The 15885-nt window shown below is 43.2% G+C and overlaps 1 protein-coding gene across 5 annotated transcripts in view; it reads left to right on the top strand.

Moving 5' to 3' along the window:
• The window catches only part of rbl2 (retinoblastoma-like 2 (p130)), a 210997-nt gene that overhangs the window by 125836 nt on the left and 69276 nt on the right, over positions 1–15885 (top strand). For all 5 annotated transcript variants that reach the window (XM_070898000.1, XM_070897999.1, XM_070898001.1 and 2 more), the window contains 2 exons: positions 6710–6896; positions 15458–15624. In XM_070898000.1, coding sequence (XP_070754101.1) covers positions 6710–6896; positions 15458–15624 — 354 coding nt within the window. The remainder of the gene's footprint in view (positions 1–6709; positions 6897–15457; positions 15625–15885) is intronic.

The raw sequence follows: 15885 nt of genomic DNA, 5'->3' as shown, positions 1-15885 counted from the left end.
GAAGCACTTTCACACAGGTAGGAAGATGGTTTATTTAATCTTTTCTTAGCTTATAAATGTTTATTCAGGTTGGATTTATTTGTATAATATTTGTAGAAGTATAAATAAGGATTTATTGTCGAATTTAATGAGTTCCCCTCCCCCCCACCTCGTTCTGGACGCCTAATTTGTAACCTGCGCCTGATTTTTTAATGTGTAGAACAGGTTTTTTCAGTTCTACAAAAATCTTCACTGGCTCCATTCTACTTTAGTTTGGAGTACATTTTCACTGTGGAAACTTTCAAATCAGGCGTCAGTGGCCGGACACGCCCCCTTTTGAAGAAAAAATTCTGTTCTAAACTAGAACTGTTCTACCTGACTAGAACTGCAGAAAAAAAAATGTGGAGAATTGCGATTTCTAAAATAGTCCGTTCTCCACCAGTTGCTCCTAAAAATCAGGCGCGAATCATGTGGAAACTTGGGCCCTATCTTACCGTACCATCAGACTTGAGTACAACAACAATGGGTGTAGTCCAATTACATAGATCTATCTTAGAAATAATGTTCTCAGTCTCTAGTCTTTTGAGTTCTTGCTCAACATTTTCCTTGAGTGCATATGGTACGGAACGTGGCTTGCAGCAAACCGATCTAGCGTCCTTCTGTACCCTAACACTCGCCTTGAAGCCTTGGATTGGACTGCCTGTCTCGCACAATACCTTCGGCTAATTCTTGATGACATCATCCTTTGATGCAAATCTCGTTTCAACACGAAAAATCTCACTCCATTCCAGCTTTAGTGGTCCCAACCAATTTCTTCCTAGTAAAGCAGGCTTGTCTCCTGCCACTACTAATAAAGGCAAACTCTGAACTTGGTCCTTGTATTTCACCGGTACGGTGATACGACCTACCACAGGAATGTTCTCTCCCGAGTAGTCTCGCAGCTCTATGTTGGATTTTTCCAAAGAGAAATCACACAATTTGTCGCGGTATAGCGACTCTGGTACTATACTCATGGATGGATGCACCAGTGTCGATTTCCATGGGTATCTTGGTTCCTGCAACATCTATGTGGATTATGATACTTTTCGAATCGCTTTTAGTTAGCCTCATGCTCCTGATGATGTTTAGCTCTAACATCTCCTCGTCCTGTTGTTTTTCTTCCAGGCTATGTAGACTCTCGGGATTTCTACTCATAGCTTTGAAAGCCGATTTACCCTTCGGCCGGCATGCCTTCAAAGATGCCCAGATTTCCTGCAGAAGAAACACTCTGCCTTCACATATGGACAACTTTGAGCAATGTGTTGTCCCAGGCACCGAGAGCAGGACTTCAATGCTCTGTTACCATTGCCAGTTTCTGAGACTTTGGGGCCCAACCCCCTTTTTACTTTTAACCTGCAGGCAATTCACCTTGGTTGTCTGACGACTGAAAATAGTATGAAATTGTCGGGAATATTGGTTGGCCAGGTTCATGACATAGCTGTCTGACAAGCTAAATCAAAAGTCAAGTTAGGAGTTGTCAATAACTTTCTTCTGATCACATCATTTTTCATCCCACAAACAAAGCGGTCACGCAATGCTCAGTTCTGAAAGTTTCCGAAATTACAGTGAATAGATAGCTTTTTTAATGCTACAATGTACTCACTGATCTTTTCTTCGATTAACTGATCTCATATTCCGAAACGATAACTTTCAGCAATTTCCAAGGGCACGGGGCTGTAATGCTGATCTTAAGAGTTGTGTCCTTTGGCTTATCTGGCACAAGCAAATTTTTCAAGGTTTCATACACCTCGGGCCTTGCTTCAGTTAAGAAAATAGCCCTTTGTCATTCCAACACCACCCGGTTATGGTTTTCATCATTGGGGACTTCGATGATATTATTTGTGGTGAAAAACATTTCTAGCCGCTCCACATACGCTCTGAAACTTTCAAGGTTGCATTGAAATTCCCCCAAATGCCCTATTACCCCCATAGGCCGTGGCCATCTGGACTCTGGCAGTTCAAACAAGTGTGCTTGTAATTTACCTCGGATTTGTAGCTGCTAATCAAAACAGAGAAGCTCTCAAAATCACTCTGTCGGCTGGTTGAATCCTCCACCAACAAAAATTGCAGCTTTGTTTTATCCGCTTAATTTCATCTTCATCGCCATTGTGATATTTTCAGTACTCACAGAAACACACAAAGCCTTAAGATGGCAGAACATACTGGAACTCGCCAGTCAGGTGACCTGTTCCCTTTATTATAAACAGTACTGGCTGCAGTGCCACAGGAGTCATAAGAACATAAGAATTAGGAACAGGAGTAGGCCATCTAGCCCCTCGAGCCTGCTCCGCCATTCAATAAGATCATGGCTGATCTGGTCGTGGACTCAGCTCCACTTACCCGCCCTCTCCCCGTAACCCTTAATTCCCTTATTGCTTAAAAATCTATCTATCTTTGACTTGAAAACATTCAATGAGCCAGCCTCAACTGCTTCCTTGGGCAGAGAATTCCACAGATTCACAACCCTCTGGGAGAAGAAATTCTTTCTCAACTCGGTTCTAAATTGGCTCCTCCGTATTTTGAGGCTGTGCCCCCTAGTTCTAGTCTCCCCCATCAATGGAAACAACCTCTCTGCCTCTATCTTGTCTATCCCTTTCATGATTTTAAATGTTTCTATAAGATCACCCCTCATCCTTCTGAACTCCAAGGAGTAAAGACCCAGTCTACTCAATCTATCATCATAAGGTAACCCCCTCATTTCTCGAATCAGCCTAGTGAATCGTCTCTGTACCCCTTCCAAAGCTAGTATATCCTTCCTTAAGTAAGGTGACCAAAACTGCACGCAGTACTCCAGGTGCGGCCTTACCAATACCTTATACAGTTGCAGCAACACCTCCCTGCTTTTGTACTCCATCCCTTTCGCAATGAAGGCCAACATTCCATTTGCCTTCCTGATTACCTGCTGCACCTGCAAACTAACCTTTTGGGATTCATGCACAAGGACCCCCAGGTCCCTCTGCACCACAGCATGTTGTAATTTCTCCCCATTCAAATAATATTCTCTTTTACTGGTTTTTTTTCCCAAGGTGGATGACCTCACACTTTCCGACATTGTATTCCATCTGCCAAACCTTAGCCCATTCGCTTAACCTATCCAAATCTCCTTGCAGCCTCTCTGAGTCCTCTACACAACCCGCTTTCCCACTAATCTTAGTGTCATCTGCAAATTTTGTTGCACTACACTCTGTCCCCTCTTCTAGGTCATCTATGTATATTGTAAACAGTTGTGGTCTCAGTACTGATCCCTGTGGCACACCACTAACCACTGATTTCCAACCGGAAAAGGACCCATTTATCCCGACTCTCTGCTTTCTGTTCGCCAGCCAATTCTCTATCCATGCTAATACATTTCCTCTGACTCCGCGTACCTTTATCTTCTGCAGTAACCTTTTGTGTGGCACCTTATCGAATGCCTTTTGGAAATCTAAATACACCACATCCATCGGTACACCTCTATCCACCATGCTCGTTATATCCTCAAAGAATTCCAGTAAGTTAGTTAAACATGATTTCCCTTTCATGAATCCATGCTGCGTCTGCTTGATTGCACTATTCCTATCCAGATGTCCCGCTATTTCTTCCTTAATGATAGTTTCAAGCATTTTCCCCACTACAGATGTTAAACTAACCGGCCTATAGTTACCTGCCTTTTGCCTGCCCCCTTTTTTAAACAGAGGCGTTACATTAGCTGCTCTCCAATCTGCTGGTACCTCCCCAGAGTCCAGAGAATTTTGGTAGATTATAACAAATGCATCTGCTATAACTTCCGCCATCTCTTTATAATACCCTGGGATGCATTTCATCAGAGTCCACAGGTGGAGCTATATTATTACACTATAATTACAGTAACATTCTCTGTTGTTTCAATAACAATGTTACAATGTTAAATAATGCCCAAGTCATACTGCAGCAAGTGGTGTAACACTGATTGTTTTTGCAAGTATAAGCTGGCAGCCACAGTTACACTGCCTGCTCAGCCAATCTCTTTCGGGTTGGCAGAGTTTCATGTCTTTACTGAATCACATGCACATAATTTTGATCCCTGGCCTCTGACTGCTGGTATAATTTCTAAAGTTAGGAAAGAGATAACAAGACAGTTCTCTTCTATCATTAGAAATTTGGAGATGCTCTCCCAATGCCCTAATGGGGAAAGGCACTACCCAGTGTAGGACTAAGCCATACAGACCAGATGGTTCCAGGTTCAATTCCCAGTCTGTGGAGAGTGCACTGAACTAGCAATCGAGGTGCCATAAGGATTTCAACACTCCTGGGCTAGGTAGGATAAAAATTTAACTAGAATTCGTGGGCCTAGAAATTCGATATTGGCAAAAACCTGCCAGTGCCACTGCAGGCCAGTGTTAACAGCTGCCGAAAATGATAGTGCTGGCAGGACCAGTAAATTGGTGCTGGTGGCTAACATTAGCCCAGCACTAAACTTATTGTGCAATGCCATTTTGGTAGCGTTCGTCCTGGCAGGAGGCCTCAATGTAGCGTGGCCGTGGCGTTATTGCACCAAGAACAGTCTTCTCTTAAAGCAAGTCTGTCATTTCAAAAAGGAGTTTGATCCCTTAAAGGGGAACTGCCTTCTGAAATGAAAAAATAAAAAGCATGTAAAAAATAGACAGTTTTTAGCCCTTACAGCTCAACACCTTCTGAAAAAAAATTAACATTTAAAAAAAAAATTCCCAGATGGGAATCTTCAGCTCTTAAAGCTGAATTGCACCTAAAAAAAAAAGTGCTAGAAGTGCTTCAGCACGAACACAAATGGCTCAGCAAGCCAGGAAATGGGCACCCAGGGTCTTGCACACAGCACTCCAAGGGTAAACACTGCAAGAGCGGCCCTGTTCCTATAGGGGCCAGGATTCCCTCCAGAAAGATGAATTGTGGGACCACAACACTGAGGCCAGCAGTATGACCCCCACGACTTGGCTCCAGTGCCCAAAGAAGCTTCATGACCTCAGACCAGTGGTCAAAGTCAATGATTGCATCTTCAAGAGCCGTCTCCTACCAACTGCACCACTAGCTTCACACACTTCTCAATGCATGACTACCCCGCCCCCAATCACTCACCTATCAACAATCTGTACCAAAGATGAGCACACCTCCCATTCCTGGCTTCACCTCACCCCCTTGCAGAAGACGGTACAGGCCATTCTTGGCATGGGCATGGCTGAGCCTTTGGCCAGTGGCGGGGCTGAAAGGATACAAGATGCTGGTATCCTCATATATTATCATCCTCCTGGCATGCACCTCTTGCTTTCCTGCCCTCCCTCACCACAACTCCGCCCTTGTGGACCTAAGAACATAAGAAATAGAAACAGGAGTAGGCCATTTGGCCCTTCGAGCCTGCTCCGCCATTCAATAAGATCATGGCTGATCTGATCATGGGCTCAGCTCCACTTCCCTGCCTGCCCCCCAGAACCCTTTTACTCCCTTAACGCTCAAAAATCTATCTATCTCTGCCTTCAATGACCCAACCTCCACAGCTCTCTGGGGCAGAGAATTCTGCAGATTTACAACCCTCTGAGAGAAGAAATTCCTCCTCATCTCAGTTTTAAATGGGCGACCCCTTATTCTGAAACTATGCCCCCTAATAACATTATTGTACACAATGCTTGATTATGCCCCCTGGTTCTAGATTTCCCCATGAGTGGAAACATCCTCTCTGCATCTATCTTGTTGATCCCCCTCATTATCTTGTATGTTTCAATAAGATTTCCTCTCATTCTTCTAAACTCCAATGAGTATTGGCCCAACCTACTCAACCCATATTCGTAAGTCAAACTCTTCATCTCAGGAATCAATCTAGTGAACCTTCTCTGAACTGTCTCCAATACAAGTATACACCTCCTTAAATAAAAAACTTACCTTCCTCATTTCACACACCCAAGAAATGCAGCCTGCCCAGCTAGTCATTGACCAAGAAGAGGGAGTGGAGAGTGAAGAAGAAGAAGAAACACCGTCACTCGATTTCACACTCCCGGCCATCAGTTCCTCAAGATAATGGCACAAGATAATCTTCCAAATAGTCCCCCTACCTACACAGCTATCCATTAAACCGTAGGTTTTGCATTGAGCCCGAGATCACAAAACGGGAAGGGAGATGGTAGCTGCCTGCTGTCGCCATTGCTGTAACTAGAGTGTCACTGGGAATGCTGAAAGCATTTTTAACTTGAAACACACATCTAGACAACAGCTGTTCTAAAATTACTGCATATACACAAAATTAAAAGAACATTGTGTACAATAATGCTTGATTATGCATCTGCTTGCCATTAGTTTATTGAACTACATTTCTATGGCTCAGATGGGTGGAGGTTGAGGAGCAGGTTGATTGGGCCCTCCATACAGGTTTGCTGTTCATACGTTTGAGTAACTCCAGTTTGATATTCTAGAGTCCTGCCAACATTTATCCCTTAACCAGCACCACCAAACAGATTATCTGGTCAATTTTCTCATTGCTCTTTGTGGGACCTTGATATGTGCAAATTGGCTAGTGCGTTTGTTTATATTAGAACCTTACCTACACTTTGAAAGTACTTCATTGGCTGTGAGGCACTTTGGGACATCATGAGGACATGAAAAGTATAAGTTATTTCTTTAACACACTTGTAAGTATGGAAAATACCTGAATAACTGAGGTCTGGCTTTATTTTAGGACATCTGTTATTTTTTTACTCTGTTATTACAGTAAAGCCATTAACAAGTCCTACGAAGAATATGTGTTAACTGTGGGAAACATAGATGAAAGAATTTTCCTGGGAGATGATGCAGATGATGAGATAGGAACTCCAAACAGATATCTGAGCAACATGTCAAATACAGAAACAACTGAAAGGATGCAAGTGCAGCACAATCTTCAACAACATTTTGACAATGTAAGTATTGAGTTTTCTAGATGAAGCAACGACAGATAGTACTATGTCAGAGTTACTGAATAATACTGGAAAACATACGAGGTGCAATCCCGGCAGTTATAGTCGGATGGCACCCACTGGTGCCCACCAGTGCTGATCTCGGCGAGATTAGCAGGGCCAGTACAAGGGCATCTTATGTGCATGTAACAGCTGATCTCCGTACTACAGACACAATGTCGGATGTCTAGGCCGCTGACTTGTATAGTTCCCTTCCCTTGTATGTTACCCATTCTCGATGGCCCAGCCTACTTACCTGGTTGTGTCCCACTTCTGCCCCTTTTTTATTTGTTTTTGGGATGTGGATGTCGCTGGCAATTGCATTTATTGCCCATCCCTAATTGCCCTTGGGAAGATGGTGGTGAGCCGCTGCAGTCCGTGTGGTGAAAGTACTTCCACAGTGCTGCTAGGGAGTGAGGAGGACTTTGCAGAGTCGACTGGGCTGGGTATGCCATTGTTATCTATGAAGCCGGTGGTGGTCCATCCAGTTTTATTCTTATTATTGTTTGTCATAGTGGTTTGTTACAACTGAGTGGCTTGCTAGGCCATTTCAGAGGGCAGTTAAAAGTCAACATTGCTGTGGAGTCACATATAGGCCAGACCAGGTAAGGACAGCAGATTTATTTCCCTAAAGGACATGATTGAGTGAACCAGATAGGCTTTTACGACAGTCCGACGGTTTCAAGTTCACCATTACTGAAACTAGCATTTTGTTCCGGATTTATTTAATTTAGTGAATTTAAATTCCCCAGCTGACATGGTGGGATTTGAACTCGCGTCTCTGGATCATTAGTCCAGGCCTCTGGATTACTAGTTGAGTAACATGCTACTGTTCCCAGTGACTAGTACACCAACTCATTCAGTGTTCTGGCCTCCAGTTTTATGCTGGGCTCCATATAGGTTGAGGAAGCAGGAACGCTCAGCATAGGGAGTCCAGCATCAGGCCCTGTTCCCTCGGACATAGCTGGTTATGTAAGGGTAGGATTTCCCCAATAAGGTCAGGACCTGGTGCAACTGGGTTCCGGCCTTTTCCAAGAATTCTGCTAAATTCTTGCTGGAGTAGTTGTGCGAGTCCAGCAGAACTGTTGAGGAAATTTAGCTCGATGTGGTCTACTAACGTACTCCTAGACCTATTGGATCTGATATCATATCGGCTTGTAATATGTTTTTAAAGCCTTTTATTTAATGAATTCAAAGGGCAAAAAAAAAATTATTTTGGTTGAAATTATGCTGTGTGACATTAGTGAGACACATTAACATGTGCAGTATAAAACTGCACAATCACCCGAAATAGAATAATGAAGTGTTGTTGAATGAAAGGTGTTATCAGTTGTTGGATGATTAAAATGGGTCTTTGTGTATGGACGACCACATTTTTGGGTTAAAATCACACTGAGACATTAGTAATATTGACATGTTCATATAAAGTTTCACTAAATTATTTTAATGAGAATGTTAAGCCATTTAAAATAAATTGGTTAAAATAGCAGACAAATTAATTTTGTCTGACTTATTAACATTTGCTGTTCCTGTTTATGCAGAGATCTATTTTGAATCTCAAGATGCCCAATCAACAATTAAGAATACCCTTTATCTACGTGGATAGGTTATGTGGTTTTATACTGCACATATGAGAACTCAAACCTTGTGAATAAAGAGAACAAATGCCCTGCTGTGCACTCTCGGTGGTACCAAGCACATATATTGTGAAGTTTCATACTCCTATCTGGTATTTTCCATGTCAGGAGCAAGAAGCATGAATCTCAATGACATCCAGTCTCACGCAGCAGGTCCTGACTGTCAAAAAAGTAGCTTTTAATTGGAATTGTATATCACAGGATTTACTATACCAGTTCAAACTAAGTTAGGAGCAAACTAAAACTCGGCTTGTATCAGAAGTGTTCTCGTGTCACATTTAAATACAGAATAGCTATATTTGACTGCAAGGAACCGAATATCTGCAATCCTGCTCCATTGCTGTAAATGCTGGAGCACAAATTGTGCTCCATTGGTGAAGAGTGCCTGACCATCAAAGTTTCAGGGATCAGGGCACAGTCAGATCATTTACATAAATCAGACGGGCACCCATGCCAGTATGAGTGCATCTCACTCGAGAGTGCATTTGCAAACTGCGTGAAAGCAAAGCTAGTAGGACTGGCTTAAAAGCACAGTAAATTTTCAAATCTATTGCCTTTCTCAAAGGACCAAATTCATCCTGATCAGCTGTTACCCTCTGGATGTTCAGGCCATGATCCTAGCTTGGAGCGCTCCTGTGGGACCCACTTCTGCTGCCCCATTGAACTGGACCAGTACAACCCGGACGGTCTACACCTGGCCAGGACCAGAATCAATGTCCTAGGGGGAGTGTTTGCTAGTGCTGTTGGGGAGGAGTTAAACTAATATGGCAGGGGGATGGGAACCTATGCAGGGAGGCAGAGGGAAATAAATGGGAGACAGAGGAGGACAAAGGGTTTAATTAGGAGGGGGAAAATAGAGTACGAGAGGAAGCTTGCCGGGAACATAAAAACTGACTGCAAAAACTTCTATAGATATATGAAGAGAAAAAGATTAGTCAAGACAAACGTAGGTCCCTTGCAGTCGGACTCAGGTGAATTAATAATGGGGAACAAAGAAATGGCAGACCAATTGAACAAATACTTTGGTTCTGTCTTCACGAAGAAAGACACACATGACCTTCCGGATGTACTAGGAGACCGAGAGTCTAGTGAGAAGGAGGAACTGAAGGATATCCTTATAAGGTGGGAAATAGTGATGGGGAAATTGATGGGATTGAAGGCCGACAAATCCCCGGGGCCTGATTGTCTGCATCAGAGTACTTAAGGAGGTGGCTCTAGAAATAGTGGATGCATTGGTGATCATTTTCCAACAGTCTATTGACTCTGGATCAGTTCCTATGGACTGGAGGGTAGCTCATGTAACACCACTTTTTAAAAAAGGAGGGAGAGAGAGAAAACGGGAGATTATAGACCGGTTAGCCTGACATCAGTAGTGGGGAAAATGTTGGAATCAATTATTAAGGATGAAATAACAGCAGATTTGGAAAGCAGTGATCGGATCGGTCCAAGTCAGCATGGATTTGTGAAAGGGAAATCATGCTTGACAAATCTTCTGGAATTTTTTGAGGATGTAACTAGTAGAGTGGACAAGGGAGAACCAGTGGATGTGGTGTATTTGGACTTTCAGAAGGCCTTCGACAAGGTCCCACAAAATCAAAGCACATGGTATTGGGGGTAATATACTGACGTGGATAGAGAATTGGTTGGCAGACAGGAAGCAGAGAGTCGGGATAAACAGGTCCTTTTCGGAATGGGAGGCAGTGACTAGTGGAGTGCCACAGGGCTCAGGACTGGGACCCCAGCTCTTTACAATATACATTAATGATTTGGATGCAGGAATTGAGTGTAATATCTCCAAGTTTGCAGATGACACTAAACTGGGTGGCAGAGTGAGCTGTGAAGAGGATGCTAAGAGGCTGCCGGGTGATTTGGACAGGTTAGGTGAGGGCGCAAATGCATGGCAGATGCAGTATAATGTGCATAAATGTGAGGTTATCCACTTTGGTGGCAAAACACGAAGGCAGAATATTATCTAAATGGTGGCAGATTAGGAAAAGGGGAGATGCAACAAGACCTAGGTGTCTTGGTTCACCAGTCATTGAAAGTTGGCATGCAGGTACAGCAAGCAATGAAGAAGGCAAATGGCATGTTGGCCTTCAGAGCTAAGGCATTTGAGTATCTGAGCAGGGAGATCTTACTGCAATTGTACAGGGCCTTGGTGAGTCCTCACCTGGAATATTGTGTACAGTTTTGGTCTCCTAATCTGAGGAAGGATGTTCTTGCTATTGAGGGAGTGCAGCAGAGAGTCGTTGATGCCAGTTCATTGGATATATTCAAGAGGGAGTTAGATATGGCCCTTATGGCTAAAGGGATCAAGGGGTATGGAGAGAAAGTGGGAAAGGGGTACTGAGGTGAATGATCAGCCATGATCATATTGAATGGTGGTGCAGGCTAGAAGGGCCGAATGGCCTACTCCTGCACCTATATTCTATGTTTCTATGTACGCTGGTATCTTCACTGACATGCAGTTCATTGAAGTCCCAGAAGGTGGGAAAGAAATCTGGAGGCTGATGCCTATCTCCCAGCCCACCTCCTTTTAGAATGCTCGTCTTCTGGGGGCTGACAGAACTTCTGCCCTCACCCACACCAGGAAATTTATCCATGTTTTTAACCTCTGGTAACAGTGGCACCATAGCATTTTGTCGTAGCACGATCAGGCCAATCTTCCAAGTAAGTAGTGCCTGTGATTTCCCGATATGCACAGCTGGTAGGTGGGGCTTCCTTCCAGCAACATGTTCTTGGAAAATCAGCCCTGATAATTGCAATGAAGTCACTGGAGTTTCCTTGTGAGGTCTGATACTTGGTTCAATATTTAATCCTTAAACTATGGTTTCAGTAAATTTAAAATGAATTTGTAGTTGGCATTGTCTGTTTGTGGCACAAACGGAATAAACATTGTTAAGTGTGGGTCACTAAATTTAGAAGAAGGCTCACAAAAAATGTATTAACCTTAATTAAAAATACTGCTTTTTAAAATTAATAATGCCAAAAGCTGCCCTGGATTGCTGAACAGTCAGGCACTTGTTCATTCTGGTGCTCACTGGAATGATGAGGGATGATATACGGCAGCTGAACATTGAGCCCAGTGGTCTCCTGACCTCAGTGCTAAGCCGTACTCCCAACATGCAACATTCTTACATTTTTCATGTGATGTCATACTGAGAAGGCAGGATATTAGTAAATCACATCTATTCGGCGCACAGATCTCTGCTAAAGTCAGGGGAACTACTTCTATCCCAAAGTGCCAAACACCCTTATTATAGAACAATATCTGAAACTAGACACAAGGCTGGGCTAATGATCTCAGATATGCGGAGTCAGGCCACTAGATTATTTTTTTTTTAAAGTAACTTCTTATGAAAGTTTAGTTTAAAGGATCATTTTCTGACTTTGAGGTCCTAGTGGACAGTCTCGCTTGGGTGGGGAACGTGCCAGAAATTCGAATGTGTACTGTAGACAATTGTCCAACCTGTTAAATTAATGGTTAGAACATCATCCAAAGCAGGTCTGAATTCACGATACATACTCCCAACAGGGGGCACTCTCCAGCAAGCGTGCCATTGGAAAATTACCTGGGCAGGACTGGAACCAATGTCCTAGGGGGAATGTTTACTCGTGCTGTTGGGGAGGGGTTTAACTAATATGGCAGGGGGATGGGAACCTATGCAGGGAGACAGAGGGAAGTAGAATGACGGCAGAAGCAAAAGGTAGAAAGAAGAAAAGTAAAAGTGGAGGGCAGAGAAACCCAAGGCAAAAAGCAAAAAGGGCCACATTAGAGCAAAATTTTAAAGGGGCAAAGTGTGTTAAAAAGACAAGCCTGAAGGCTCTGTGCCTCAATGCAAGGAGTATTCGGAATAAGGTGGATGAATTAACTGTGCAGATAGCAGTTAACGGATATGATGTAATTGGCATCACGGAGACATAGCTCCAGGGGGACTCAACATCCAGGGGTATTCAACATTTAGGAAGGATAGACAGAAAGGAAAAGGTGGTGGGGTGGTGTTGCTGGTTGAAGAGGAAATTAATGCAATAGTAAGGAAGGACATTAGCTTGGATGATGTGGAATCGGTATGAGTGGAGCTGCGGAATACCAAAGGACAGAAAACGCGAGTGGGAGTTGTGTACAGACCATCAAATAGTAGTAGTGAGGTTGGGGACAGCATCAAACAAGAAATTAAGGACGTGTGCAATAAAGGTACAGCAGTTATCATGGGTGACTTTAATCTACATATAGATTGGGCTAACCAAACTGGTAGCAATACGGTGGAGGAGGATTTCCTGGAGTGTATTAGGGAAGGTTTTCTAGGCCAATATGTCAAGGAACCAACTAGAAGGCTGGCCATCCTAGACTGGGTGATGTGAAATGAGAAAGGACTAATTAGCAATCTTGTTGTGTGAGGCCCCTTGGGGAAGAGTGACCATAATATAGTAGAATTCTTTATTAAGGTGGAGAGTGACACAGTCAATTCAGAGACTAGGGTCCTGAACTTAAGGAAAAGTAACTTAGATGGTATGAGACGTGAATTGGCTAGAATAGACTGGCAAATGATACTTAAAGGGTTTGACGGTGGATAGGCAATGGCAAACATTTAAAGAACACATGGATGAACTTCAACAATTGTACATCCCTGTCTGGAGTAAAAATAAAACGGGGAAGGTGGCTCAACCGTGGCTAACAAGGGAAATTAAGGATAGTGTTAAATCCAAGGAAGAGGCATATAAATTGGCCAGAAAAAGCAGCAAACCTGAGGACTGGGAGAAATTTAGAATTCGGCAGAGGAGGACAAAGGGTTTAATTAAGAGGGGGAAAATAGAGTATGAGAGGAAGCTTGCCGGGAACATAAAAACTGACTGATATGTGAAGAGAAAAAGATTAGTGAAGACAAACATAGGTCCCGTGCAGTCAGATTCAGGTGAATTTATAATGGGGAACAAAGAAATGGCGGACCAGTTAAACAAATACTTTGGTTCTGTCTTCACTCAGGAAGACACAAATAACCTTCCGGAAATACTAGGGGACCGAAGGTCTAGTGAGAAGGAGGAACTGAAGGAAATCCTTATTAGGTGGGAAATTGTGTTCGGGAAATTGATGGGATTGAAGACCGATAAATCCCCGGGGCCTGATAGTCTGCATCCTAGAGTACTTAAGGAAGTGGCCCGAGAAATAGTGGATGCATCGGTGATCATTTTCCAATAGTCTATCGACTTTGGATCAGTTCCTATGGACTGGAGGGTAGCTGATGTAACACCACTTTTTAAAAAAGGAAGGAGAGAGAAAACGGGTAATTATAGACCGGTTAGCCTCACATCAGTAGTGGGGAAAATGTTGGAATCAATTATTAAAGATGAAATAGCGCATTTGGAAAGCAGCGACAGGATCGGTCCAAGTCAGCATGGATTTATGAAAGGGAAATCATGCTTGACAAATCTTCTGGAATTTTTTGAGGATGTAACTAGTAGAGTGGACAAGGGAAAACCAGTGGATGTGGTGTATTTGGGCTTTCAAAAGGCTTTTGACAAGGTCCCACACAAGAGATTGGTGTGCAAAATTAAAGCACATGGTATTGGGTGAATGTACTGACGTGGATAGAGAACTGGTTGGCAGACAGGAGGCAAAGAGTGGGAATAAACAGGTTATTTTCAGAATGGCAGGCAGTGACTAGTGGGGTGCCGCTGGGATCCCAGCTATTTACAATGTACATTGATGATTTAGATGAAGGAATTGAGTGTAATATCTCCAAGTTTTCAGATGACACTAAACTGGGTGGCGGCGTGAGCTGTGAGGAGGACGCCAAGAGGCTGCAGGGTGACTTGGACAGGTTAGGTGAGTGGGCAAATGCATGGCAGATGCACTATAATGTGGATAAATGTGAAGTTATCCACTTTGGAGGCAAAATCACGAAGGCAGAATATTATCTGAATGGCGGCAGATTAGGAAAAGGAGAGGTGCAATGAGACCTGGGTGTGATGGTACATCACTCATTGAAAGTTGTCATGCAGGTACAACAGGCGGTGTAGAAGGCAAATGGTATGTTAACCTTCTTAGCTAGGGGATTTGAGTATAAGAGCAGGGAGGTCTTACTGCAGTTGTACAGGGCCTTGGTGAGGCCTCACCTGGAATATTGTGTTCAGTTTTGGTCCTAATCTGAGGAAGGACATTCTTGCTATTGAGGGAGTGCAGCGAAGGTTCACCAGACTGATTCCCGGGATGGCAGGACTGACATATGAGGAGAGACTGGATCGACTAGGCCTGTATTCACTGGAGTTTAGAAGGATGAAAGGGGATCTCATAGAAACATATAAAATTCTGACAGGACTGGACAGGTTAGATGCAAGAAGAATGTTCCTGATGTTGAGGAAGCCCAGAACCAGGGGACATAGTCTTAGGATAAGGGGTAGGCCATTTAGGACTGAGATGAGGAAAAACTTCTTCACTCAGAGTTGTTAACCTGTGGAATTCCCTGTCACAGAGAGTTGTTGATGCCAGTTCATTGGATATATTCAAGAGGAAGTTAGATATGACCCTTACGGCTAAAGGGATCAAGGGATATGGTGAGAAAGCAGGAAAGCGGTACTGAGGTGAATGATCAGCCATAATCTTATTGAATGGTGATGCCGGCTCGAAAGGCCGAATGGCCTACTCCTACACCTATATTCTATGTTTACCCCTTAAATGTAATTTTAACAGACTCACAAATATAAATTCCTTGAAGTAATTCATAAGCCCACTCACAAGCGAGGCCTTCATAACCCACTTGTGAGTGTTACTAAATATTCTGCCATTTGCCCATTTGCAGCCTCCTTGTACAATATTTAAGTTTGGCATAAATCACTAGATACATTAGAGTGAAAGATCGTGATCATAATATTATCTATTTTCTCCACCAGTCCAGGACACTCACAGTTTCAACACCACTTACTGGTCGCAAGTATATGAAGGAGAGCAACATGTGTGTGACCCCCATATCCTCCGCAACACACTGTGTTAGTCGTCTTCATGCTATAATAACTGGGCTGAAAAATGCCCCAAGTGAGAAATTATTACAAATTTTCAGGTGAGCTATGTGTATTGAGGTACAGATCGTATCCTTTCAGGTAACATTGTATAGTTGGAGAGGTCCCAAAATAATTACCTGTTAATATTTGGGAAGAATGTTTAAGAGATATACGATGGGCCGAATGGCCTCCTTCAATGTCATAATTTTCTATGATATCGCTAAAGGTCATACATAATCTGACTTATTATAGATCACTAGTTATTTATTCACGCTCTAGAAATACTTCTGTAAGGGCCAAAATGTCTTTAAGATACAGGA

The sequence above is a fragment of the Pristiophorus japonicus genome, chromosome 13 (genome assembly GCF_044704955.1).
Source record: "Pristiophorus japonicus isolate sPriJap1 chromosome 13, sPriJap1.hap1, whole genome shotgun sequence".
NCBI classification, from domain to species: Eukaryota; Metazoa; Chordata; class Chondrichthyes; family Pristiophoridae; genus Pristiophorus; species Pristiophorus japonicus.
This window is presented reverse-complemented; position numbering and strand designations above follow the sequence as displayed.